At 40.4% G+C, this 26,936-nt stretch overlaps 1 protein-coding gene and 1 non-coding gene across 2 annotated transcripts; both read left to right on the forward strand.

The window, feature by feature from the left end:
- Positions 1-6,855: 6,855 nt before the first annotated feature.
- ntn5 (netrin 5) lies at positions 6,856-26,225 on the forward strand. Its single transcript, XM_041238317.1, has 8 exons — positions 6,856-6,992; positions 16,220-17,171; positions 17,621-17,857; positions 18,619-18,807; positions 19,124-19,273; positions 20,849-20,902; positions 22,534-22,614; positions 22,885-26,225. Exons 2-8 carry the CDS (start codon positions 16,238-16,240, stop codon positions 23,250-23,252), a joined length of 2,013 nt encoding a protein of 670 aa, XP_041094251.1. The 5' UTR covers positions 6,856-6,992; positions 16,220-16,237; the 3' UTR covers positions 23,253-26,225.
- Positions 11,717-11,850, forward strand: LOC121306625. The gene has a single exon (XR_005948230.1). It is a non-coding gene; the product is annotated as a U8 small nucleolar RNA (small nucleolar RNA).
- Positions 26,226-26,936: the final 711 nt, after the last annotated feature.

Below are 26,936 nucleotides of genomic sequence, written 5' to 3' on the forward strand. Positions count from 1 at the left end.
GGTTCCACTGCCTTCACCAGATTGAATCTTCTTGAGAATCATTTCAGATCTCATCTATTGCCCCTTTCACACTGGCGCTGGTCCTGACCCAAGTTCTGGCAAGCCGGGTCACAATCTTGTGTAATGTGAAACCACGTACCCAGGTCACAACCGGGTCGAGCGAGACAAATTGCACGACTGTGCTTTACAATGCTTTCCTATGCTTTACCAGACCTCTCTGTGCTTTACAATGCTTCCCTATGCTTTACCAGACCTCTCTGTGCTTTACAATGCTTCCCTATGCTTTACCAGACCTATTTGTGCTTTACAATGCTTCCCTATGCTTTACCACACCTCTCTGTGCTTTACAATGCTTCCCTATGCTTTACCACACCTCTCTGTGCTTTACAATGCTTCCCTGTGCTTTACCACAACTCTCTGTGCTTTACAATGCTTCCCTGTGCTTTACCAGACCTCTCTGTGCTTTACAATGCTTCCCTATGCTTTACCATACCTCTCTGTGCTTTACAATGCTTCCCTGTGCTTTACCAGACCTCTCTGTGCTTTACAATGCTTCCCTATGCTTTACCAGACCTCTCTGTGCTTTACAGTGCTTCCCTGTGCTTTACCAGACCTCTCTGTGCTTTACAATGCTTCCCTATGCTTTACCAGACCTCTCTGTGCTTTACAATGCTTCCCTATGCTTTACCAGACCTCTCTGTGCTTTACAATACTTGCCTATGCTTTACCATGTTTTGCTACATTATGCTTTTGCTGTGGTAGACTTTTATAAGGGTAGTCACTATCAAATAACCCTATAACAGAAGCGGGGGTCTAACTTCATAGAGGGTGTTCTCAATTAATAATGTAACAGCGGTATTCCAAAACAGAAAAAAAAAACAGGGAACATGCTAGGATCATGCAAAAAGTTTAATTCAGGAATTATGCAAGGGTGATACAAAGGACTGTAATACTTAATAATACTGACATCAACATAAGATAGCTACTTGCCTCTCCACTACACAGCTTGCTCTGTGGTTGAATGGTAAAACATTCCTCTTTGAACCATAGTTCGTGGTTTGCTTCCAGTCCTCGTCTCTCCATTCACTTCAACAGGCTGAGAAGCTGAGCCGTTACAATGCTCTTTTATTCTGCATGTAACTTCCTCGCCCACGTGTCCTGCTGTAACTGCACCAGTCACACCTCTGCAGGTTAATGTTTGATACAAAACAGCACTTTCCTCTACTGGGTCCATTAAGAGATTCCACTTTATCAAACTGGGAGGCCACATCACCCAGTGATGTAAGAAAATGAATCTAACCTCATTTCAATATTGAAGACCTGGAGAAAGACTCAGGTTTCTTTTTTTGATTTCTAAAAGCATTTTGTAAGGTAACGAAGAGCCTCTAGACTAATCCCAGGTTTTACAGGAATGAGGTCTCAAGACTGAGGGAACTGAATCTAGGGCAGAACAAAGAAGAAATAGGGGTGACTTTATTGAAGTCTTTAAATGGAAACAAGTTGATAAAGTCAACCTAACCCAAATTCAAGCACAGCACAGAAACCAGGACCAGAGGACACACAGCTGAAAATGAAGAGGCTACAAGACTTAGGCCAGTGGGGAGGAGACTCTTCTTCACACAGAGAGTGGTGAGGGGATGGAACGGGTTACCTAGTCATGTTGTTGAAGGACACTCTTATTCACAAAAACAGTGGTGAGAAGAAGGAATGGGATACCTAGCCATGTTTAGGCAGAATCACTGAGATCCTTCAAAACCCAACTTGACAACGTTGTGAGATCAATCAGCTAGTATGAACTGGACGAGCTCTGATGGGTTGAATGGCCTCCTCTCGTTGGTTAACTTCCTTCTGTAAATACTATAGATACAGGATGTTTGAATACAATCATAATATTGTTTATGAATCATGATGATATTATTCAGTGGAGTGTGTGTGTATATATATATATATATCTCACTCCATTGAATATGAATATACTAGCATAGGAACTGGATGTTTGTTTGCTCAGTTGTAGTCTCCAATTCCACGCTGTCTGTCTCATTCTCAAAGTGGTAGTGGCGGAAAGAATATCTTTACTTGTAAATCTCTATAGTGTTTCTTAAGAATGTCATAGAAATGAAAGTAGACCCAAGGATTTCCACGCCAAGACAAGCCTTGATCTGAAATGATACAAATGAGACTCACACAGTGAAATTCAAGCAGTTTTGAACCCACAGGAACAATCGGCCAATCAGCAGGCAAACTTGGTTTTACCTTTCTTGAGCTTCGGTTATTGAGAGCATTAGATTCTGAAGATGCGTCAGGGGAGGGTCTTTTCAGTTTGTACCGCTGTCTGTCTGTCACCCCTGCAGCGTGTGGGGTGAGGCGTATATCATGATCCATTTCATTATTTCTTATTCAGGACATACTGTTACATCGTGGACATTAATGTTCACATCATACTGATTTGCTCTCACTTTGAATTTACAGCCCTGCCGTTGTATCTGTACTGTATTTGTATTGTTTTTGCCCTGGTTATATTAGCTGTTGCTTTGTCAGGATGCTGTGCGGTCCAGTGGTTAAAGAAAGGGGCTTGTAACCAGCAGGTCCAAATCCCAGCTCAGCCACTGACTCACTGTGTGTGACCCCGAGCGAGTCACTGAACCTCCTTGTGCTGCGTCTTTGGGGTGAGGCGTTGTTGTAAGCGACTCTGCAGCTGATGCACAGTTCACACACCCTAGTCTCTTGTAAAGTGCTTTGTGATTGTGCTCCACTATGAAAGGCGCTATATAAAGATTATTGTTATATGTAATAGTAAAAAATATATAAAAGAAATCAAACTTTCTTAAAGAACATTGTCAACAAATCACTGAAAGCAATGCAAATTAAGGCCGGAATAACCCCGCAAAGATCTCTGACCACCTTGCTTGATAGAAAACTCCACACGACCATCACCAAACATCAAGCAGGCTTCAGCTAAGGGGGTCACACTTTGCAATGCAAAGGCTGGGGTGTTTTTTTTGTTCTGGCTGTCCTGATTCCTGGAAAGATGTCAGTACTGCATTGTTCGGGTTGGAATACTTCCCAGCCAGAAACAGCCCACGCACGGCTCCCCTTTGTATAGGATGCATTGAGGCCTCTACACGGACCGGGTCAGACCCAGCGGATGAGGAGGTGCAGTATAGAACATCTGGAGAGGCAATATTCCAGATGTGCAGAACAGCGCTGGTTTTATTATTGGTATTATGTTTAGTATGTCACAAGGACGCTTCTCTTGCGTTTGCTGTGTACTGAGGAGTCAAACAGATGTTTTCATTGGCACGTGTTTGACAGTTTCATTTCGTTGGTGTCGGGTGATCTTCTTAAAGCGGTGCTTTGTATAACTGTTATAGTTCTACAACATTCTCGCTGGTCCCCGTTTAAAGACGCGCTTACCAAGGCTTTGACATCATGTTTTTTTCCCCTCTTTTTGGCTCTGGCAATATCACTGCTATCACCTGTCCTGGTTAAAATTAAGCTTTAAATAACATGTCCTTATTTTTTGTTCTTGCCAGCAACATTATTGCAGGCTCCCTTTCTATCTCGCCAAGATAAGCACCAACTAAGAAGTAGCTTTGCAGTAAACTAATGTGATCCATCTGCATCTCCATCCATTTGCATTGTTTTCCATCTGATGATGTAGATATCCTTCTGTCTGGTGTTGTTTGCTGAAGTGTAATGCTGGCTCCAGGGATCAGCTCATTTTGCCTCCCCAGCCCATCAGCACACACAACGGCTGCGATGCTGGCTCCGGGGATCAACCCAGTGCGCTCTCCCCATCGCATCAGCATGACAACCGTCTGGATTGAGCTAAGTAGGGTACATTTCTGAGGTCTTCAAGTGGGCATCTTCTATCCTCTGTGTTTTGTTGACTAGCCCACGACACCTCAAGAGGGCTCAACAGTGATTCTGTCGTCCCAACATCACCCCCCCCTCCATCCCCCACTCAGCTCAGCCCAGCTTACCTGTACATCATTCCTTCTATTGTGCTTGAGATCCCCATCCAGAATCTTTCCGTCTCAACCATAGCCAGTTGCTGCTCCTTTCTGCTGCTTCAGGCAAGGGTTTATTAAATCATTTATTCTCATTTTATTACAATTTAGCCTTAATGAAAATTTCTGGTAATGACTAAGGAAATAAGTGTGCAGTGTTTACATGTCGGGTCCAGATTCCAGCTCCATATGTTGCATGTAGCCGTACCGAAGTATAGCCCTCCCGCTCCACCCACAGAGGTTATTCTGCACCATAATACCGAACCAAGCATGTCTGCATTTGTACTCCTCGTCAGGAAACCCGTACACAGTTCAGTAACCTCAAGTACACGGCAAGACACCACACTGTGAATATCCCTTTAAGTGTTAAATATCACAACATGATTTGTTACAAGACTGATATATCAAGGCGGAGAGACAGTCAGTAGTTGGAAAACATCTGGTTCTTCTTGTTGCTTCCCTTGCGCATCGGCGTACTTGACATGAACTTGGGAACGTAGCACTCCAATTCGTTATTTATTTATTTATTTATTTATTAAAATTTAGTTTAATTGACGCATGCAATAACATCCTATGGCCACTAGGGACTGTAGAGCGACAGGCGCCAAATGCATCAAGCCAAGTTCGGATAGAAGGAGGATACATTTGAAAAATGATTAGGTTTTACAATAATGAAACACTGCAGTCACATGCAAAACATGTTCAAATGCGGATAAATACTTCTAAAACTGCATCGATGCCAATAAAGAACAGCTTTTTCTTCATCGAGCTCTGGTCCTGCACTCGCTGTAGATCGCTGTCTGCAAGCCACGCTTTCCGATGGTCTTGCACTTCTTTGGTCCCCTGGGGAGTGAAATTGTCCCCACCCCTTCGATCGTCCCTGTCATGAACCAATCAGCGGCTTTCCCTATTGACTGACACGCTGTCAGCCAGTAACATGGCCCAGGAGACACTGCTGAGGCGATCTAATGAGTAAAAGTGTAACAGATTTCCTGAGAATAAAGACCAGAAACGGTTTTTTTTTTTGTTTTTTTTTTTAACCAAATGCAGTACTAGATATCATGTGTGCTTCTGTCAAAACTGCACATTTGAGTGCCATGCAGCGAAGAGCAATGCAGGTAAGATGTATGGGTTTCTATTATATTACTCTTAGCACATTTGTTCTGGTGTCCAGTGATGCTAATGGCAGGAAAGCAGAGAGATTATCACCCCTTTAAACTGAGGACTCACAAAACCCTCCACGTGTGAAAGTATTCTCTCACCTGTAATAGATTGTGAAGCCGGCTGTCTGGAGGTTTAGTACCCTGATCATTAACATTCAGGCAGGGAATGGAAAGAACAGGTTCAGCTCACACCTGTGGAGCATGCAACCGGGAGAGAATCAATCACGTTTACGAGTGGAACTCTTCAAACAGAACCGAGTCTCCTACACCCCACTGTGACGGGGGGGGGGGGGGGGGGGGGGGGGGGGGGGGGGGGGGGGGGTGGGGGGGGGGGGGGGGGGGGGGGGGGGGGGGGGTGACGGCTATAGCTTTACTGTTTAGGTGTTTTCCTTTTCTTTCAGTCTTTTTACTCTCTTTTTTCATTTCACTTTCGTTTTTCTTTTTTTTTTCATTCACTCTGTTTTACTCGTTCCTTCCTTTTTATTCTCTTTTACTCCCATCCCTCTTTCTTATTCCCCTGTTTTCATCCCCTTCTTACCCCCCGATCTTATTTTTACTCCCTCCCCTTCTTTTTTTTTTCCCCCCCCCCCCCCCCCCCGATTTATTTTTCTTTTATTGTGTAAAACATCGAAGGTGAATTTGATTGGATATCATAGTCCAAAATAATTGTTTTATTCTTTGAGAACTAGAATAACTCGAGGTTTAAAGATAATAATTATAATATTATATTTTACGTTCACATTTCCTTTCGTAAATTACAAATTCAGATAGTTTACACGACAGTTCTTAGTCATGGGAGAATTACACGTGTTGAATTTTCGTGCAAACCTACATATATCCACACATGAGCTGCACCTCTGCGTTGAAAGGAAATTGTTGCGTTTCAAAGGTTCGCCACTAGGGGCCAGCAAAACCACAACACTCACACTGCTGCGCACACACAAAACTGAAAGCAACCAAAACTTGAAAGAAGGAATCAAAACAGATACTGAGGCTGGTCGCCGTTAAATGTATGCATTTGTTAAAGAAACCGGTTCCTTAGATTGACTATAGGATAATGATCTCGCTAAGGCATCCCAATACAATACAGCGATCTCACTTAAACCCAAATGTTTACAAAGGCAACGTCATGCCATTTCCAAACCAGTAGCGTTTTCGCGATGTTTCTGCAACACTGTATTGTAGGCATAGAGCTACACTAAAGTCGTTTCAAAATGATGTCTAGAATTTCCATTGGAGAATGATATCAGACGCATTATTTTATAAATTATTCATATTACAAAAGTGCGGCCAAACGACGAGGCGCTGTGTAGATTATGACATCACAATAGCGTGTTATCACATGTGCGATAGATTGGATACTCATAGCATAACCACATGCCATATGTAGCACATACTTATAACCCGGATTCCCGGATCAACAAGGCGCGCTGCTGTGTCCGAGTCGGGCTAGCTGCCCAGTTGCCCCTTACAAACTGTCCCGTTTTGTTTGTAATAATTTGCCCCACCTGTTTCAGTGTCCGGGTATTCTAAACGGTGCATAGAATGGAGCGGCGACAGGAACCTGCTCTTTTATTACGACACGGTGTTTTTGACAAGGGAGGGGGGGGGGGTGCTCGGGTGACAACATGAAAGTTAAACGGGTCGTTTTCCTACGTCAGGGCTCCGGGTACAGGGTGCCTCTCGTGTCCAGCGCAACTCCAGTACTCTACAGCAGCGGCTCTGCGGCGGCGTGGCTTGGGAGATGGGATATTGACTGCGAGTTATTTCACCGTTTCTACACAGAGGCGGTTCAAAGGCAATGGTGAACATCGCCAAAGTAAGTCTACTATTCATTCCAGTGCGTTTAATAAGGTTTCGCTTCTTTCCAGGTGTTGCGCTGAGAGAGTTTCGCTGAAGAATGCGCGTTGCATGAGCCTAGTTTTAAATTTAGAAGAAAACCATCAACGCGTTGTCAAGTTGATTAGTTACTCTCTCTCTCTCAAAAAAAAAAAAAGTTTTAAAATTAACACAAACGGCGTCTGATTACGTACAAAAGCTAAAGGTCGGACGAGTAGGAGATTATAGATAACCTCGCGTTTTTGCTTTTAGGACAATATACAAACTGGAATATTGCGCGTCGATACGGTTAATTAAGTGTCGACCGCAGAGCCTTGTTCTTGGTTTTGTTGATGTGTCTATAGATTTGTAGTTGTGCTATTAACAATACATTGGAACAAAATAATATGGAAAATATACATATTTAAGAGGTATGACTTTTCAATACCGGTAATATATGTTTTTTTTTTGTTTGTTTGTTTACAAAAGAAAGAAAGAAAGAAAGACGTATTTATTTATTTGTTTTCTGGAGCGGACTGATGTCAGCCCCGCACGTGATGTTTATTAGCAAATATTTCCTTAAATAAATCTGATTTTCATAAAACGCCTTCTTCTATCAATAAATAGTCCCTTTTTTTTTTTTTTTTTTTCAGAATGATGCAGTCTTTGGTCAAACCCGATTTCATATATTTTTATAGCAAATATAAACATGCATAACTGACGTATTGACCTGTGGGTCTGGGCAGACATGTTTGACGTAGATCGTTAGTTAATTAATCTTAATTATATATCTAATTAGGATTTGCCGCGTTTGTTTACAAATTATTAAGTTGTTAAGTTAATTTCGTGTGTTTTGCACAATATGTTGTTACAAAATTTTTCTACATATATATATATATATATATATATATATATATATGTGTGTATGTATGTGTGTGTGTGTGTGTGTGTGTGTGTGTGTGTGTATACATCAGAGACTGGTATAAAATTCATAAGTATGAGCTCTCTTTAAGAGACCATCTGTGTTAAGAGGCCTCTATTAGACTGTCCCTCCGGGTAATCTTAATACAGATTTCACTCAGAGAATTATGTCTAAAGTGAGAGATATATATTATATATATATATATATATATATATATATATATATATATATATATATATAATAATACTCGTTTAAAGCAGCAAATGTCGTGACGTTTCCATAGGTCGACTGCAGGACATCCGTCTTTACAGGTCCTGATATATATATATTATATATATTTTAGTTAATAAGTGTCAAAACACATGGATGTACTGTGAAAAACAAAAACGTGTTTTTGCCTTTGTAGTACATATATATATATATATATATATATATATATATATATATATATATATATATATATATATATATATATATATATATATATATATAGTACAAAAATCTTTGAGCCAAACATGCCTTGCCATGCACATTTTTCTTCTTCAAAATGACACAATAGGTAACTCCTGCTGATTTATATTCATTCATATTCAAAAATCATTTATTTCTTAAAAACATGGTGATAGCAAACAAACAACGCGTTTCGACACCTATGGCGTCTCATCAGGTTCACACACACACAATGAAACAATATGGGTGAAACAGCGTCCACACTATTTCATTTTTTTTATTTTTTTTTTGCCGTAGCTTTTAGGCAGAACCTCTCCTGTCCTGAGTCCGGACTCCTGTCCTTTGAACAGAAATAATAGCTGCTTGTTTCTGAAAAGCCATCGTTTATAAGAGACTTCCACCTGCAGCTCGGGGACACGGGAACACCTGTCCCAGAGTGGGGTAAATAAGTAGAGTGGGGTAAATACTTACCCTTCCATAATGGTTTTCAGTTTAAATGATTTGATATTTAATCGTTTTCCATAATTTCGCCCGTTTCTTAAATTCAATTCTTAAACATATTTATATAGCAGAAACCTATTCAAATACAAATATATATGCCAACATCAAAAATCAACTGTACGTTTAATTGTATATAGAGATTTAGTTGTGTGGGTAAAACATGTATTTGAATGATATATCTCCAGCTTTTAGATATCTTATATGTTGCTTTTTTTCTATTTTAATTGGCGTTTATTTAATTTGCAGGAAATAGAGGTTTGTTTTTCTGAAACTCAGTTTTTAAGAAAACGGTGGAAAAACCATTTTCATTAGTTTTTTTTTTTTTTTTTACTTGCGTCATTCCTGTTTTTAATCGTCTGAATTTGGATGAATACAAAAACTGAATACGAGATTTTAAAAAATCTAAAACAAATTGTAAGCCAATGTAATTACACGTCGAATGCATATTAAACGGTTGTTGTTGTATATTTAAACAACTCCGCTTTTAAAAAGAAAACACAACGAAATGAACTGGTAACGCACATTCTAATCTAAAGTGTTGGTTGGACCCGTATAGGTTTTGTTTAAAAAAACTAAACAAAACAAACAAACAAAAAAAACAATAGTTTTCTGTTTGTTTTTGTTTTTTTTTTAAACTGAAGCTAAGACCCTCTTGTCAAAGCGTTTCATCTCACATTCTTGTTTTGAGTGAATTCCTTGTTATTGTTTTTAAATAGAGTAGTAACAAACATCTTCAGTGTAGAACTTGAGTCACTGTTTTGCCGGTTCTAGTTTTATATAAACTTAATGAGGATTTCCATAGCGCAAACATACATTTAAATGACGGGTCAAAAAACAGAAATCGAAAAAACATAAGAAATAACCGAAATTCAATTCAAGGCCTAGATTACAATACAATCTGATACGGGGGCCGTTCTGACCTTGAGCCTGTGGCACCCAGATATTACAAACACACAAGATTGTAGTAGATTCACTTTTTTTATATCTGTTAATTAACTCTTATTACAAACTGTTAATTAAACACCGTTTATTTTGTTTTGACACTTCATGAAATTCTGGAAATGGCTGCGGAGCACTGAAGGCCTACACGGGCTCTAGTATGAAGTGGAGCCCGCGGATTCGCGTGTACCTGTCCCAGCGGTGTCAAAACAAACACGGGCTCCCACCGCCCCGGCTCGCTGTTCAGGGTTGTGGGGCACTAAAAAACGAGTTGCTTCTCAAGAGTTTATACTGGCGTGACATTTTCTAAAGAAACAAATAAATAACCCACATTTGGATAATAATGTATTTTTCCAAGTGTCTGCAGCAGTGATATCAATGCTGAATAACTTGTCTGCTGACAGTCCGAAACTCTGTCTGTTTTACCCCGACTCATATCCCAAACTTTATTTCCAGTATAAAATGAAATACTTTTTCTGTTGTTTTCCAACAGGTGGAATGTTTTATATGTTATATATATATATATATATATATATATATATATATATATATATATATATATATATATATATATATATATGTGTGTGTGTGTGTGTGTGTGTGTGTGTGTGTGTGTATGTGTGTATGCGTGTGCGTGTTTATTTAACACAATAATAGTGTTAATAACTAAAGTAACGAGTTTAATAAATAAAAACAATAATACAATAAACTAAACAGAAACATATGTGATTCCACTGGGGATCGAACCCAGTTAAAAAAAATAAATATTAACAATTAAATAAAATACACACACACAAAATAAAACATTATAAAAAGCAGGTGCCGTCTAATCATCATGACATCATAAGTTCAGATCGACACAACATGACAAATAAATGTAAAAATTGCGTCTGACGAGCTTTTCAACACTGCAGCCCGAAACCTCTACATGTGTTTCGCGTTGATGTTGTGCTTCGTGCATCTTTACAAAGATTGTTTTGTGGTTTTGTTTTGTATATTTATACAGCGCTGTGCAGGGACGCGCCGCTCTCAACGTATTGATAGGAATAGACTCGTTATTTCAGAGGGCCGTACAGCATCAATATCAAAGTTTAGTGCTGTGTATTATAAAGACATTTCAGAGGGCTGGATCTCATCAATATCAGGGTCTAGTGCTGTATATTATAAAGACATTTCAGAGGGCTGTGTCTCATCAATATCAGGGTCTAGTGCTGTATATTATAAAGACATTTCAGAGGGCTGGGTCTCATCAATATCAGGGTCTAGTGCTGTATATTATAAAGACATTTCAGAGGGCTGTGTCTCATCAATATCAGGGTCTAGTGCTGTATATTATAAAGACATTTCAGAGGGCTGTGTCTCATCAATATCAGGGTCTAGTGCTGTATATTATAAAGACATTTCAGAGGGCTGGATCTCATCAATATCAGGGTCTAGTGCTGTATATTATAAAGACATTTCAGAGGGCTGTGTCTCATCAATATCAGGGTCTAGTGCTATATATTATAAAGACATTTCAGAGGGCTGGATCTCATCAATATCAGGGTCTAGTGCTGTATATTATAAAGACATTTCAGAGGGCTGTGTCTCATCAATATCAGGGTCTAGTGCTATATATTATAAAGACATTTCTGCATCGCATCAATATCACGGTCTGCCATATGCTATAAAGACACCACGTGATACCAGTATGCAAATTATTTTGTAAAGCAGCGCTCCCGTGGTCTATGAGCCAATACATGTGCACGTTTGTACTGTTTGTGTCAGCGTGTCTTATCAGTGTGCGGTCCTCGCTTCAATGGTAACATGATTTTTACAGTATGTATTAAAACCGCGCTGGCATGCTTTGTGTCACACTGAGCTGCCAGAGGTCTCTCCCGGCTCGCTCGCCTCTCTAGCCCGGTGCTCTGCTCTCGTCAGTGAGGTGTATCCTTACCTGTTACTCCAGCAATGCGGTAGCAGAGCGTAATGAATGGAGAGCAATGAGCCGGTGATTAAGCGCTCCTCCTCGCCGGGGACTGCACCTCCCCTCGGAGACCATTCTGATTATCACTGGCGATTTTATAACAAACCAAAAGAAATATTATTCTTATTATATGTGAGGGTTAATTATTGTTGTCGTCATATTAGTACTGGCGAGCATGGTATTATGAGAGTGTAGTGACAGCCGTCAGAGTCAAATAATCTAAAATATACATTGAAGTTAACGGCGTTTGTGTTTCCCCGGTTTCTTTACTTATAGTTTGGTAGCATTTAGAGGTGTGTGTGTGTGTGTGTGTGTGTTTTTTTTTTTTTAATCTCTCTCGCTTATTTCTTAGTCCAGGTTAATCAAATACAGTCTATTTTAATACACGCCTCATAGACACACACACATAGAAAACTAGCTTATCAAAATAACGCGCTTTTATTTTGTTGGTGATTTGTGTGTGTGTGTGGATTTCCCATTCAGTGTCCAGTCTCGTTACATTTTCACCTAAACAGTCAATTCCTAATTGATGAGTCTATTCTGTACAGCGCTGTAGAAATATACAAAACAAAACCAGAAAAACAAGCTTAGTAAAGGTCCACGAAGCACAAAATCAACGCGAAACACCTGTAGAGGTTTCGGGCTGCAGTTTTTAAATGTATTTGTCATGTTGTGTCGATCTGAACTTATGATTAGACGGTACCTGTTTTTTATAATATTGTTTTATTTTGTGTGTGTGTGTGTGTGTGTTGTATTTATTTAATTATATATATATATATATATATATATATATATATATATATATATATATATATATATATTATATATAATAGATCTATATATAATATAAGATAATTGGGTTCGACCCAGTGGAATCACATCTGTTTCTGTTTAGTTTATTTTATCATTGTATTTATTTATTAAACTCGTTACTTTATTGATTTTAGTTATTAGCAATTGACAATTTTTTTTTTTTTTTTTTTAAATTATAGCCGACATATACTCAATATATCACCGTCCATACAACAACTACAGATAGAGTTTACATGTGTTTTATTCCGGCTATCAAAAACCCGTGCAAACTGTATAGCTTTTACATTAATTCATAGGCAAACACATAACACATCTATTTCAAAAGCTACACGTGTTTCTGTATATAAATATTTTGTTGAATACAATGGCTGCGTTTTATAATTATATAAAACTATATATTCTACAATATAAAATATCATATATAAGATATATATATATATATATATATATATATATATATATATATATTATATATATATATATATATATATATATATATATAATATATAATAGCTATATAATAATAATAATAATAATAATAATAATAATAATAATAATAATAATAATAATAATACATCGAATATATATAAAATATCCGCGATATATTTTTATGGCTATTATGGAATTTTGTGTAAATTAATAAATGTAAAATACCTGCTCCTTGGAGTCTTTTTTAATGGCAATGGAACGAATGTTTGTTATTCTAACAAGTCAAACAGCAACATGGATTTCATTTATATTCATTTATAACCTGTGTGTATAAATTAATTTGATTAAACAAAATAATAGCCATAACTAAACACGCATGCAGTACTGGACTATCTCGAAAGGTATCTTTTGTTTTTTGTATTATGTTTATTTAATAGGGTCAACTTCAATAAATAAGTACAAACTTGCAATAAATAATAAAATGAAACGAGATATTAAATATAAACACGCACCAAAAAAAAAAAATATATATATATATATATATATATATATATATATATATATATATATATATATATATATATATATATATATATATATATATATTCGTTCTCGGTCTTGTTTATTTTTTGATGTTGTGAAAAACAGCCACGGCATTCGGGCGAGCACTCACGTTCTTCCAATTCCATGACGAAGAATTTTAAAATATGTGAGACAGGCGAAATCCACTTCATCTGTTTCTTAATGCGTCTCAAACACGGCGATTTAAAAAAAAAACGGAGTGTAACGGGCAGCCGACAAATACATCTCTCTGAACCAACAACCACGTCTTTAATACAGACAAAACCGTGATGAATTTGACACCAAATTAAATAGCTACACTTTTAAAAGAGCTTGTCTTTCAGTATTGGCATTAATATTGTTTTCAACAGCTGTGACATAATCGTATTCCACAATAACAGACGCAATATGTTCTGAATAGTATTTAATTCTATTTTACCAAACCCGATTTTCTGAATGGTTGTTATTGTAATTAGGTTGAGTAGTTTGAGGATCTTTAAACTTGAATAGCAATGCAGATAGACAGGGCTACAATCCAATGGTTCTGTATTACACTGAGGGGCAACGGTAGTATAGGTATAGGGCAGCTACAATGGGATGAGGCTGCCATTGGCAGAATGGTACCACAGTTATATCCTTCTCAAATGATCTTCAGTGGCAATGCAGACAGATAATGCCACTACCACGGCAATGCAACGATTCTGAATTAGACCATGGGGCAGGGGTAGCAATAGGTCAACTATACTGGGATGAGGCTGGTAGAATGGTAACTACCCTACCCAAATGATCTTCAGTGGTGATGCACACAGACAGTGGCTCTATAATGGCAGCTCTACTCAGGGTCAATGTTAAACTGGTACAGGGCTGCCTTTGAGAATTGTGTACCTTTGAGTTTCATGCTGCCTACAGTGTTTCCTATATCTGACATTAGATCTCTTTTTCAGCTACATTCCTGTTTAACCCCTAGCCTTTGGTATTTCCCTCCCTTTCATGTGCAGGACAAAAAAAAAAAGATCTAAAATTGGCGGGCTCACGTTTCCCCTCTCCAACAGCGACTGGGAATTCAATCCTCGGGCAATAAAACTCCAAATCTCTTGTTAATTTTCACAAGGTGTTTTTTTTCACCGTTTGCCATTCCTGCTTTTAAATCGGATCTTAAATTACTGAAACTAAAAATCATTAATTTTAAATACATATTTGATAACATGTTCATAATGCAGCAGGCAATTATAATGACATGCATGCTGCAGAAACCAAACTCCAGTATTAAAATCACGGATCCTTTATTTGAGATCCCTTATCTTTTTTTTGCAATCATGTTGTTCTAATTTAAATTTTTGACAACTACTGAACAGCAGTTTCTGAACCCAGGTGAAAGCACCTTGACACAGACTAATCACATTTTACAAAAAGCAATATTTGATTAATTACTTTAAGAATCACTCAGCATGATTGTAAGCATCCTAATTAGTGAACAGAAAAAAAAATACCACTGGATGCAACTTTAAAAGGATACCTTGTATGGTTTGTATTTTCCTATTTCAATATTATTTATTATTATTATTATTATTATTATTATTATTATTATTATTATTATTATTATTACCAACTATTTCCGGTGAAAATTGCTTCTGAAAAGACTGCATTTCCTGATATGAGGTGGGGAACAATATTAGCGTTGCTCACTGAAGCCCATCGGTGAACCATTGTGCAATGAACCCTGTGCAACACTGATATGCTTCCCTGCAGTCTGTCTGGAAGACAAGCTTGTTTCCCATAGGGCTGTGCTGTAACTCCAGCCTGCCCTCCCAATGGCTAAAGGCTTATTGTGTTCATGCCTTCCCCACAGAGACAGTTTACTCATCCCTGCTGACTTTGCTGGGACTTATCACACGCTCGTTAAGAACTCATTAATCACAGGCACTTAGGAGCATTCCCCTGAGAGACAGAGGAGAGGGGCAAGAGGGGAAGAAGAATTACAAAGAAAACTAAAAAATAAATTACGGATTTAAAACCAACAAAGAAATTCTCGGTCAACGTGAATTTTAAAACTTATAAAAAGAAAAGAAGCTGAAAGGATATTCTGCAACAATGTGATGCTCGGGGAATGATATGCTTGAGATTAAACCAGAACGAGGCATCGCTGCAATAAACATGTTTTACACATTAAAAAAAAAAAAAAAAAATCTTCACAAAAAAATATGTATCCAGAACTTCTATAGCGATATATTACGAGACGCATAAAAATGATGGATGTGCAACATGTCATGTTACAGCAGCTGCTCTCTCTTCACACTGTATAAAACATGCTTGTCATTCCTGAGCCTTCAAGGATTAGGGGCTCAAGAAATATTAGGTAAAACTAGGAGAATCAGAGAAGCGCTTCAGCTGCCTTCATCGGTGTTATTGAAAGTAGAAGAGACTGAGTCAAGCAAATCAGCATTTGGGCTCTAGTGCCTTAATCAGTGCTACTGAAACTAGAAGAAACTGAGTCAAGCAGACCAGCATTTGGGCTCCAGTGCCTTCATCAGGGTTATTGAAACTAGAAGAGACGGAGTCAAGCAGACCAGTGTTTGGGCTCTAGTTTGGTTACTGATCCGTTTTCCTGATTCTCTCCCCCTCCCTCTCACTCCTCGTTTTCCCTCAGCACTGATGATATCCTGCCATGGCTGGACTCCTCTGCTTTCCTCTCCTCCTCCTCTTACTCTCTCGCTCCATCCTGTCCCATGTCCCTTTGCGCTGGACTGTGGCGGCCTCTCAGGACCCCTGCGATGATGGGCAAGGAGGGCCGAACCACTGCCTGCCTGAATTCATCAACGCGGCCTTCGGGAGACCAGTTGAGACCCGTGGAGAGGAACAAGGAATCTCTGAAAATGTCACGTCGCTTACCGACCTGAACAACCCTCACAACCTGACCTGCGTCCACAGGCGAACAAACCAAGACCACACCCTGACCATCTCCCTGGGGCGCAGATTTGAGTTGACTTACATCAGCCTGCAGTTCTGCTCTGGGTTGCAGAACTTTATCTGGTCCGTCTCCATTCTCAAGTCCATGGATTTTGGCAAAACCTGGAGACCTTTTCAGTTCTACTCCCCTCACTGTCTGGCCCAGTTTGGTCGCCCGGCTCGGACAGTGGTCCCATCAAGGACCCAAGAAAGCGAAGCCCTGTGTTCGGACCCCAGGCCCCTGCAGCAGCACAGAGGAGGGATGGTCCTGGCTTTCGCAACCTTAGATGGGCGACCCTCTGCCTCAGATTACGACTTCAGTTCCATTCTACAGGACTGGGCCACTGCTACCGATATCAGGATCGTTTTCCACAAGGTCTCAGAATCCCCAGGTGGAATGGGGGTTCGGCTTCGGGACACAGAGGCGGAGTCTAGCAAAAGGGAGGGGCTGGGTGGAAAGAGGCGAGCCTCCAGGAGAGGAGATGGGGTGAAATTTGGAGGTAAAGAGAAGATGAAGAATTCAATTGATTTTCTTGATGGAGTGGAGGAGCTTGGGAACAGGAAGTCAAGCGGAATTAGGAAGGGTTTGAAAAGGGCAGAGGCGGGACTTGAAGAGACTCCAAGAAGGAGGAACAAGAAAACAGCCACCAGAGGTGATTTTTAATTTACCACGAGAGAAATAACTCCAGTACTGCATGAATATTCAGGGAGTAACCTTATATAACAAGCACTTATTGATGGAGAAGAAAGCATGCTTAAACCCAGCTGCATAGAATCGTGTTCCTTCAGATCTGGCTCCATATCTGCTTAGCAGCATGAACACTCATCCGGTAATTATGTGGTTGGGTTTGAGTGAATGGAGGATAGATTCCAAAATGATATCCAGAAAAAAAAAAATTAAAAATTAACTCTTTAGTGTTGAATACGAAAGAGTTAGCATCATTTAAAAAGGGGCAGTAACAACGCAACTAGTGCTACTAATAAAAAGGTTGTAAAGTCTTGGTTAGCTCTCCTTTTAAAGGGGGATCAGTGATAATGTTGCTAATAGGGGTACAGGAATGGAATGCTTCTCACTGTTAATTCTATAACATTGCACTCCTAGGTGATGCTGCAGAGATGTCAGTGCCGGGCACCCCCTGGCTGTCCATCTCCGATGTGCAGGTGGGGGGGCGGTGTAAGTGTAACGGGCACGCCTCACGCTGCAGGCGGGATCCCGAAGGTGGGGCAGTGTGCGAGTGTCGACACAACACGGCCGGCCCCGACTGTGATGTCTGCAAACCGTTCTACTGCGACCGTCCCTGGCAAAGAGCCAGCCCCAGACAACCACACCACTGCGTCTGTGAGTGAGAATAACGCAGCCCTGTGTGTCTTTCTGTCTATGAGTAAGAGGAACAACCCCCTCTGCCTGTCTGGGAACACTATACGGTGTCAATGAGTGAGCAGAACACAGCACTAGCACCATCTGTCTATGGTGAGGAACCTGTCAGTATGTGGAGTGAGGACACTACCCTGCTTGTCTCTGTCTACCAGCCCGTGTTGCCTAAGTTCCGCTGCAGGTGTTGCGATTTTCTCAGACTAATCTCTCACACTGCATGTGTTCAACCTTCTGACCCAGCAGTGACCTCTCACCTCTCTGACACTTTCAGATGGGAAATTAGCAAAAACAGGTGAGACAAAGGGAGAGAGGGATAAAGAGTGAAAGAAAATAATCTTTTTGAATTACTTACATAGGTTTTTTTTTTAACTTGTCCTGTACACAAGGAAATGTTTGTATTTGTACACATTTACAATCCACTGCGCTGGCATTGGCTGCTGAGTGCTGGGCAGAGCCTCGCTGTGCTCTCCTGCACCCTGGAAAATGAACATATAAACACTATAAAACTAAAGCACTATAAAACTAAAGAGCTACAGCAACAAAAATATGGATTAAAAATACAATGTTTTACTCCAGGATTGCTTCCAGTGTCCTGAGCAGAGCCGTGCTGTGGTGTCCTGTGCACAATGCTCTCACGAGTAACAGAATGAATTTGAAAGGCTAGAACTGTTTTAATAAGTAGTTTACTTACTCTGAATCCTGTTCCCTGTGCCGTTTCTCCTCAGCCTGTCAGTGTAACCTCCACTCCACTAGGTGTCGCTTCAACATGGAGTTGTACAAGCTCTCAGGCCGGAGAAGTGGGGGTGTGTGTCTGGGCTGCCGTCACAACATGGCTGGGCGACACTGTCACTACTGTAAAGAAGGCTTCACTCGAGACCAAACCAAACCACTCACTCACCGCAAGGCCTGCAAACGTGAGTACTGGCATTGTTACTGAGGTGACACGAGAAGAAACCGAGTCAAGCAGACAAGCATTACAGCTACTGCCTTCATGTCACTGAAACTAGAAGAAACTGAGTCTAGTAACCAACCGACTTGTAGTTTCACCTCAATAACACCATGAAGGCACTCGCTGAAATGTCGATCAGCTTGAGTCAGTCTCTTCTAGTTTCACTAACACTGATGAAGGCACTAGCTGAAACGCTTCTCTGCTCAGTTTCTTCTAGACTCACATGTGAGTCTGGGTGCTCTGGGTGTTATCTTATTGTCTCCCTGGTTCTCATTCCCCAGCTTGCTCGTGTCACCCAGTGGGTGCTTTGGAGAAGGGGTGTAACCAGACCTCGGGACAGTGTCACTGCCGAGACGGGGTGACGGGACTGACCTGTAACCGCTGCGCCCCAGGATACCAGCAGAGCCGATCCCCACTGAGACCCTGCATACGTGAGCATAGCGCCCCCTAACCCAATGTTGTGATGTATATCAACAGTATGCACAGATTAGTATAGAATGAGAAACAGCAATTATAAATGTTTAATCACAATTTGATAAGCAACTCTCCAGATAGACACCTCCATACACCCAAACCTGAGGCTAAATAATGTTAATAACATGTTTCATGACAATTAGACAAGCGGTTCTCCAGATATATAGAAAAATTTGTGATATACATGCGTACGACCGCCTCCACTATAACTCCCTTGCAGGGGATAATAAGAGGGAACCTAAAGCCTTGCTTAGTAATCCTTTAAAGCCCTGTGATAAGCTTGCCAGTGCAAATAACAGGTAAAAAAAAAAAATATTTTAAAACCTTGTTAGCATGCCTTTAAAGACAGGCAGTGATAATGCTGCTTGAGCTAATAAGGAATGGATTGTAATGTCTTGACCCTCCAGCTGTAGAATGATTCAAACAGCGAAGTGACCCCGCGGCTTGTGGAACTTTGTCAGTCAATCATACCCAGCAGTGCTGGCAGCAGTGTCAATGGGAGGTCCTGGTACACATTCCTGCCCTGGACTGGAGGGGCCACACGCAAGGAGGGTGGGGGCCAATGCAAAGCTGGATTCAGGTCTCCGGAAAGTGCAAATGGGACACCAGCCCCCCACACACATTCAGAGCATTTCAAATAAATGTTATTCATAGTGTTGGTTTGTATTGTTTAGCTATTTTGTAACTTGTGAATGGAGATTGTCCAAAACTATTATAACACTTAATAGAGATGAATTAAGAAATAATAAAATAAAATAAAATTCAATGAGAAAAGTTTGGACTGGAAGACTTTTTCAACGTCTTCAAAGTGAAGGCACTGAACTTGTAGTCAAAGTGTCTGTTATTGAATTTTTCTTTTTTTGTGTAAGGAGATTAAAGATTGCTATGGGACCTTCGCTAATGTATTCTTCTGCTTTACAGTCGCTATGCTGTAGAGAGGAGACGTGTTTGAGAGCGCTGTTGAGGCCGCATGGGTGGCTTTTCAAGTCTTAAAAAGTCAACAAGACGTGACAACTGAAAGTGATAATGATATACAAACTGAATCTAAACAAGAAGAGAAGACATTAGTAAAGACAACTGTGATAAAGAATGCAATGTAGAAAAAAACATAAAATGAGCCTGCATGGGATTGGATACACATGGAAACAATAAGACTGCAGCAATAGACAATTCTGCAAATATACCCCTTATGGTAGCTCCATTAAAGGTGAAACAACTTCCATTGCAAGATATTTCATTTATGGTTGTCACTTGTAGGCAAAATTCCCATCTTATAGACCCTTGTCCTATTTTATCAGAAGCAGAAGCAGGTGTTTAAAAAAATACATTTAGTACATTTAGTGTGCCTGGTAAATAATGATCTGTGTGGAAACAGCACTACAGAGGGAAACGGAGCACATGTTACAGGATATTAAACAAGAAATAAATGAAACATTATGACAATGTAGGTGATAAACAGCAGCCCTGTAATTCCACTGCAGGGTACTGCTCAGTGTTGTGTGGTCTCATCTTGACTCTGTTTGTCTCTCTAGGAATCGAGGAAATAGTCACAACTACTCCAGCCTACCCACCTCAACACAGCCTGGGTAAGTGACCAGCAACAGGGAAACTAAACTGATATAGGAAACTCTATAGGAAACACCAACAAGAATCATTCCTTATTGAGGTTTTGTGAATAGGGGCTTTTATGAGAAATCTTACCAGGAATAAAACAAGCAGGTGTCTTTGTTTAAAAATCAATTTACAAAACCACTCTGGGTCTTCTGAACTGGTGTTTTTTTTTTTTTGGTTGACACATTGCTAGGGAAGGCTTATTTGAAGAACTTTTTGTAAAATGTGCCTTGAGACAGTCCTTAAGAACTGTTGTCCAAAATGTTATGTTAAATAAGACATCGTACAAAATTGCCAACGATTATAAGAGCCTGTTTAATATAAAAGTTATAAAAATATAAAAAACGAATAAATCTCAAGGTGCTAAAATAATGCTTACAGGAAAGTAGGAGTATTGCTTGTTACGTTTGTGTAAATTTGTACGTGGTCGCTTGGTTTGTTAGGTTATTGAACGCCTGATAATGTAAACTCCGCTTATTGTCACAACGTATCACCAGTCCCATGTGTGTTATTAAGAGGGTTGACTATTTGACTAATTGCAACAGGCAATATCAGAAAACAGATACACAAGGGAAACGGGGAATGACAAACGACTTGGTTCACATTTATGTATTTACATTTTTAAGAATATAAAGTGAAAAAAGCAAGTCAGTATTTATTATTATTATTATTATTATTATTATTATTATTATTATTATTATTATTATTATTATTATTATTATTATTATTTTGTTTAAAAAGCAAAAAGAATTGGGCAGAACACACTAACATACATCCGTAAGTTCCTTACAGTAACACAGAGCATTAATTGTTTGCCTCTGTGTGGTGTTTTTGTACATGACGACTGTCCATGTATTTCTACATACAATGACAAGCCTCAAACGATCAGTTAAAAGCACAAAGATCAAAATAAAGATTAAACTTACCTGGGTATGCTGGTATTGACAAGTTACACTAACTCGAAGATACTTTTAAAAGAGTAATTAATTAAAGTCGTGCGCCGACTTCTCTGTCTTCAGCTCTGTTTTTGAGTCTCTGAGGTAACTGACGCTAGCTCGAGGAGGGTTGAAGCCCGGTATTTGCGCGCCAGAACAACTCAGCTCGCGAACGAAAACGCAAATCTCTGGTTTAATTATAGGTAGATAGTATTAAACTATTTTATGTTTTATTTGTTTTACTGTGCATGTTATAAATAAGAAAATTATCAACAGTACGATTAAAAAAAAAAAAAAAAATTACTCTGTTTTGCGAATCGCGAAACAAAATCGCTACGTGAAATTTGCCATGTTATCACAAGCAAATTCAGTGCCTGCCATTGAGACGTGGCATTCCAGGGTTGTGAGGGGCGCCCTCTGGTGGCTCGTAGCTAGAACGACTCCTGTCTGGTTGCTGAAATAATATTTTTTTTGGCTGAAGTGACCAAGAGATGCATTTCAGTCATTTAAACAAAATACACCCGCTCGCATTTGTCACGCGGCTCACACACTGACACGTCTCTACGCTCACCACGTGTAAAGACTTGCAGAAATGACTGTGCGTTGATCCAGTCCACATATTGAGCCAGGACCCCGTGTCTCAGGTGATTCTCCGCGATTCTGTCTTCCAGGAGGCGAGTGTGGCTCCTACTGCCAGCCGACTCACGGGAGAGTGAGGATGAACCTGAGGACCTATTGTCAGAAAGACTACGGTGAGACTAGCAATATGCTCGCTGGCCCCTTTTAAATAACTTACTTAAAATAACTATAAAATAACTTAAAATCCATTCCTTACGTCTTATTAGCAACCCACTTGAAATGAGTTGTAAATAAGGCTTTAAAACAAGTCTTATAAGCACTAGAACAATTGTCTCTGGTCCCCCTTTTAAAAGACGACCTTACTTCTTATTAGAAACATTGTGAGCCAGTTGGTTTGGCAGACCCCCACAGTGAACGAGTGTGATTCCCGTCTGTCTCTGCAGTGCTGAGGGTGCAAGTGCAAGCTATGGTGCGCTCTGGTCCCTGGTGGCACTTCTCTGTGTCTGTGCTGTCGGTGTTCCGCCGCGGGACGCCTGGAATTCGGAAGGGGGTTCAGGCAGTGTGGGTGCCTGAGCGGGACCTGGCTTGTGGCTGCCCCCCATTGCAGGTGGGTCGCACCTACCTGCTGATCAGCTCCGAGATCGGGCCAGATGAAAAGCGTGTTGTAGCCGACCGGACGTCACTGGCACTGCCCTGGAGGGACCACTGGAGCCCCAAACTGAGAGGCTTCAGGACCCAGGACAGGCAGGGCCGATGCAGGGCTGCGGGACCCCACAACCCCAGAACACGACCCACTGAACCCCCAAACTAACACTGCTGTGGGGTGACCCCCAGAGTCACAGAAGATACTTCAGAAAATTTATATTAAACAGACACTGAGAGAGAGAGAGACTTTATACAGGTGTACAAGATATTGTAGCCAACTCCATAGATCTTACCTGTTGTTCAGATCTGTTCAACTGTGTAGTTTTGAAAAAAAACAAGTGTTATAAAAGACAGTATCTGGTAAGTTAGATAAACCTCTGTTTGCAAACCATAGTATTGCGCTTCCTAGGCTGTTCCATAGCTTCTTTCCTGTCATTGACCAATCAGCCGCTTCCCCTAATGACTAACATGCTTTCAGCCAGTACCACGCTTGAACCTCGGAAGTGCAAGTTTAACCCCTGAGAGTAAGACATGCAAACTGAGAACTTCCTTTACCCTGGTGTTGCACTTGATAAGACGGTTTATGATGAGAATGCACGTTTGCTGTGACTTAAATATGTATCATTATTCAGTCTCCGCATCCTGGGGGTAAGAGATTACAGCACCCAAGTGGCCTCCATAGAGCGCTCAGATTCACGTCTAACTGCCCCCTAGTGGAGGTAAAAAAAAAAATACTACATTCGTTCTATTTGTTGTGTTTCATACATCCACTGGGGGGCACTGTTGCCAGCACACCCCCTAGTAATCTGTGAAGCAGTTATATTGGGAGAACAGCAAATATTGGGAATGCAATTACATGATGTGGTTAATTAATTTCTCTCGGACCGCATGATCTTACAGATCTTTGTGATATCACATAAAAGGACTGCTTGCATTTTTGTGCTTGAAACTGTAGCCTAATATTTATTTGATTGTATTTGTGATTGTTCAATAAAACTGATTTGCCCTACGTATTTGTAATACTGCCAAACACAGTTATGATGCTCCTGTTAATATCACCCTCAACTTATAATGACCACGCTGAAATATTCTGGCTAGAATATAATGGATGGAGACAAGCTCCTGGTAATATTCATAAGACTCACAACTGATTTCCACCCTGCATAGTGTATACAGCATAAGATTAGCAGGTTTACATGAACTGGAGGTATTGAAATGTTCCTTCCTTTCAAAAACAAGACCACCTCAGAAAATAATGCTGTAAATCTTGCTTCATATATATTGCAGGTTTCACATTTTCCAATATGAAAAACGCACACGCGATGGTAAATTTGAATTTGTTTTTTAATGATAATTTTTTTTTTTTTAAGCCGTTAGTGAAGATTAATTATCGAGTGCTCCTTTAAGGTTACACTTTTTCGGTCAGCTTTGTAAGTTTGCATGAAGGAACTAAGTTGACATTGAAAACAAGTCAGTCATAAGAAATGTGCTCAAATGTGCAGTGAAAAGGAGCTCCCAGCCGGCAGTGCAGGGGTTAACTCCGCTGTGCTGTGTCGGATTCCCTGAACATGAGTTCACTGTGAACTCTGTCTTGTTTCCTGTGAACCAGCACTAATTTTATTTTCTATGGCCCCACACCGTGCAAATTGGCATCTGTGCTAAACATCTCCCAGCGTTGTCCTCCCCCTTCCTCTCTCCCTCTCCCACCCTCCACACCGTACCCAGCCAGACATCCTCAACTGCCTCCCATTCTCACCCAGCTAGGCACCCTGAACTCCATCCCTCCCCCACCCAACACACAGCACCAAGCCAGACAGCTTGACCTCTCTCCCACTCCCACACACCACACATCACCCCAGCCAGACACCCTGAACTCCCTCCCCTCCCCACTGAACAGAAACAATCAAGGATACTGGGCCCTAACTAAAAAATTCCATAAATCATAGTCATTTTGCGCTTCCATTAGCTATGTAGGTTTCAAAGTGTAGTTTTGAAAGAAACACATGGATTTTCATTTCAAAACATGATATGTGATGTGGTACTGTTTTAGGCTAAAGGAATGTCTCAGTTTCCGTGCCTTATTCTCAGGTTTTCTGTTTGCAGTTCTTGGGTTGTTTCACCTCAGCAGTGTATTCTGGGTCACTTGCTGTTAGCTACATCCCATAAAAGAAAATGTACACAGTAAAACCCTTCATTCAGTAACCCTCTCTCTGTATAAAGAGGTACCTGCTTCCCTCTTTCCACTTTCCAACCGCCTCCTCTGGTCCTGGTTTCTATACGAGGCTTCAGATTGACTGTGTTAAATTCTTTTACGTTTTTAAGTACTTCAGCCGTGTCCCCTAGTTTGTTCTTGGCTAAATAAATTCAGATCTTTCAGTCCCTGCTCCTTCCTTTAATCCCTGGGGTTGGTCTTTTGATGTTATATTCAAGTATTGTATTTGCCTTTTTAATTGCTTCCCCGCACTGGGTGTCTGCAACTAAAAACGACCCTAGGGAACGTAAACAAACTGGGAAGCCAGCAATGTCTGAAGCAGGTTGAATCCCCCAGAAATTCTATTCAAAATGAACATGATTACTGGCAGCTGTCACTGGAACTAGGGTTAGAAGTAGAAAATGTAGGGGACAAGGCTGACACCTACTGGTACAAAGATGAATGTTTATTTTTTGTTTGTTTCTTCATTATTTGTGTACAGTGAGAGAGGGTGTTCCCTCCAATCCAAGACAGGTTTGAGGTATAGAGACTGAACCGCTCCCTCCCTCCCTAAGAGAAAAGGTGAACAGTTCAGTCTAGGGCAGTATGGTTTTATCATTTATTTCACAAGAATAAAAAAAAATAAAAAATACTTAATACAAATTTGTTAACATACAGTATATTAGTGGAATAGACATTTTTCTTTAGATCAAAGGAAGTTGATAGTTTTCAGAACAGTGTACATACAATATTGCCATTTCTTGCGCTGGCATTGCGTGCTGTCCTGTACACAGGGCAATGCTTGCATGACAGCAATCCAATCCCGGTACAGTTTAAAATAGATATACCATGGGGGCCCTATTTTGAGTGCACTGTGGAGCTCTCTAGTCGTATAGGGAATTCTGAGTAGCTCTTATTAAAACTACTCCAATAAAACTTTTTATATCATCTACTTTCTCTTCAATGAATAGATTCCTCTTGTTTAGATTTACTTGGTATATCAAGTTCTGTCATTCAGATTTTTTTTTTTTAATGGAATTAAATCTGTGGCCTCAAGGAGCTTTCAAACATTATCTTGCCCCCCCCCCCCCCCCCCCCCCCCCCCCCCCCCCGCAACACTCTGCCCCTAGTGGATGTAAGAGATACCACTGTCGGTGGTATTTGTTAGTAATGTATATCTTACATCCAGTAGGGGGCAGTGTTACAGGGAGACAGGTTAATGGCTCTGGTGTACCAGCTGTAGTTAGAGAGGACATGATTCGGAGAGCTCTAGCGAGGTCTGCTTTCACCTATCCAAGCTCGTCCGGCTCCTAGGATCTCAGTGCTTCAGTATCAGCAACATGACTTGGTAGCCCGTTCCTTCCCCTCACCACTCTTTGTGTGAAGGAGAGTCTCCTTCAACAACATGACTAGGGAACCCATTCCATCCCCTCACCACTCTCTGTGTGAAGAAGAGTCTCCTTCAACAACATGACTAGGGAACCCATTCCATCCCCTCACCACTCTCTGTGTGAAGAAGAGTCTCCTTCAACAACATGACTAGGGAACCCATTTCACCCCCTCACCACTCTGTGTGAAGAACAGTCTCCTTCAGCAACATGACTAGGTAACCCATTCCATCCCCTCACCACTCTCTGTGTGAAGAAGAGTCTCCTTCAG

The sequence above is a fragment of the Polyodon spathula genome, chromosome 48 (assembly GCF_017654505.1).
Source record: "Polyodon spathula isolate WHYD16114869_AA chromosome 48, ASM1765450v1, whole genome shotgun sequence".
Taxonomy (NCBI): domain Eukaryota; kingdom Metazoa; phylum Chordata; class Actinopteri; order Acipenseriformes; family Polyodontidae; genus Polyodon; species Polyodon spathula.

Excerpts from the sequence above, each read along its gene's own strand:
- ntn5 (XM_041238317.1), top strand. The coding sequence starts at position 16,238 with ATGGCTGGACTCCTCTGCTTTCCTCTCCTCCTCCTCTTACTCTCTCGC. Across the intron at positions 20,903-22,533 it reads CCCACCTCAACACAGCCTGG|GAGGCGAGTGTGGCTCCTAC; the intron begins GTAAGTGACCAG and ends TCTGTCTTCCAG. Across the intron at positions 22,615-22,884 it reads CTATTGTCAGAAAGACTACG|TGCTGAGGGTGCAAGTGCAA; the intron begins GTGAGACTAGCA and ends CTGTCTCTGCAG.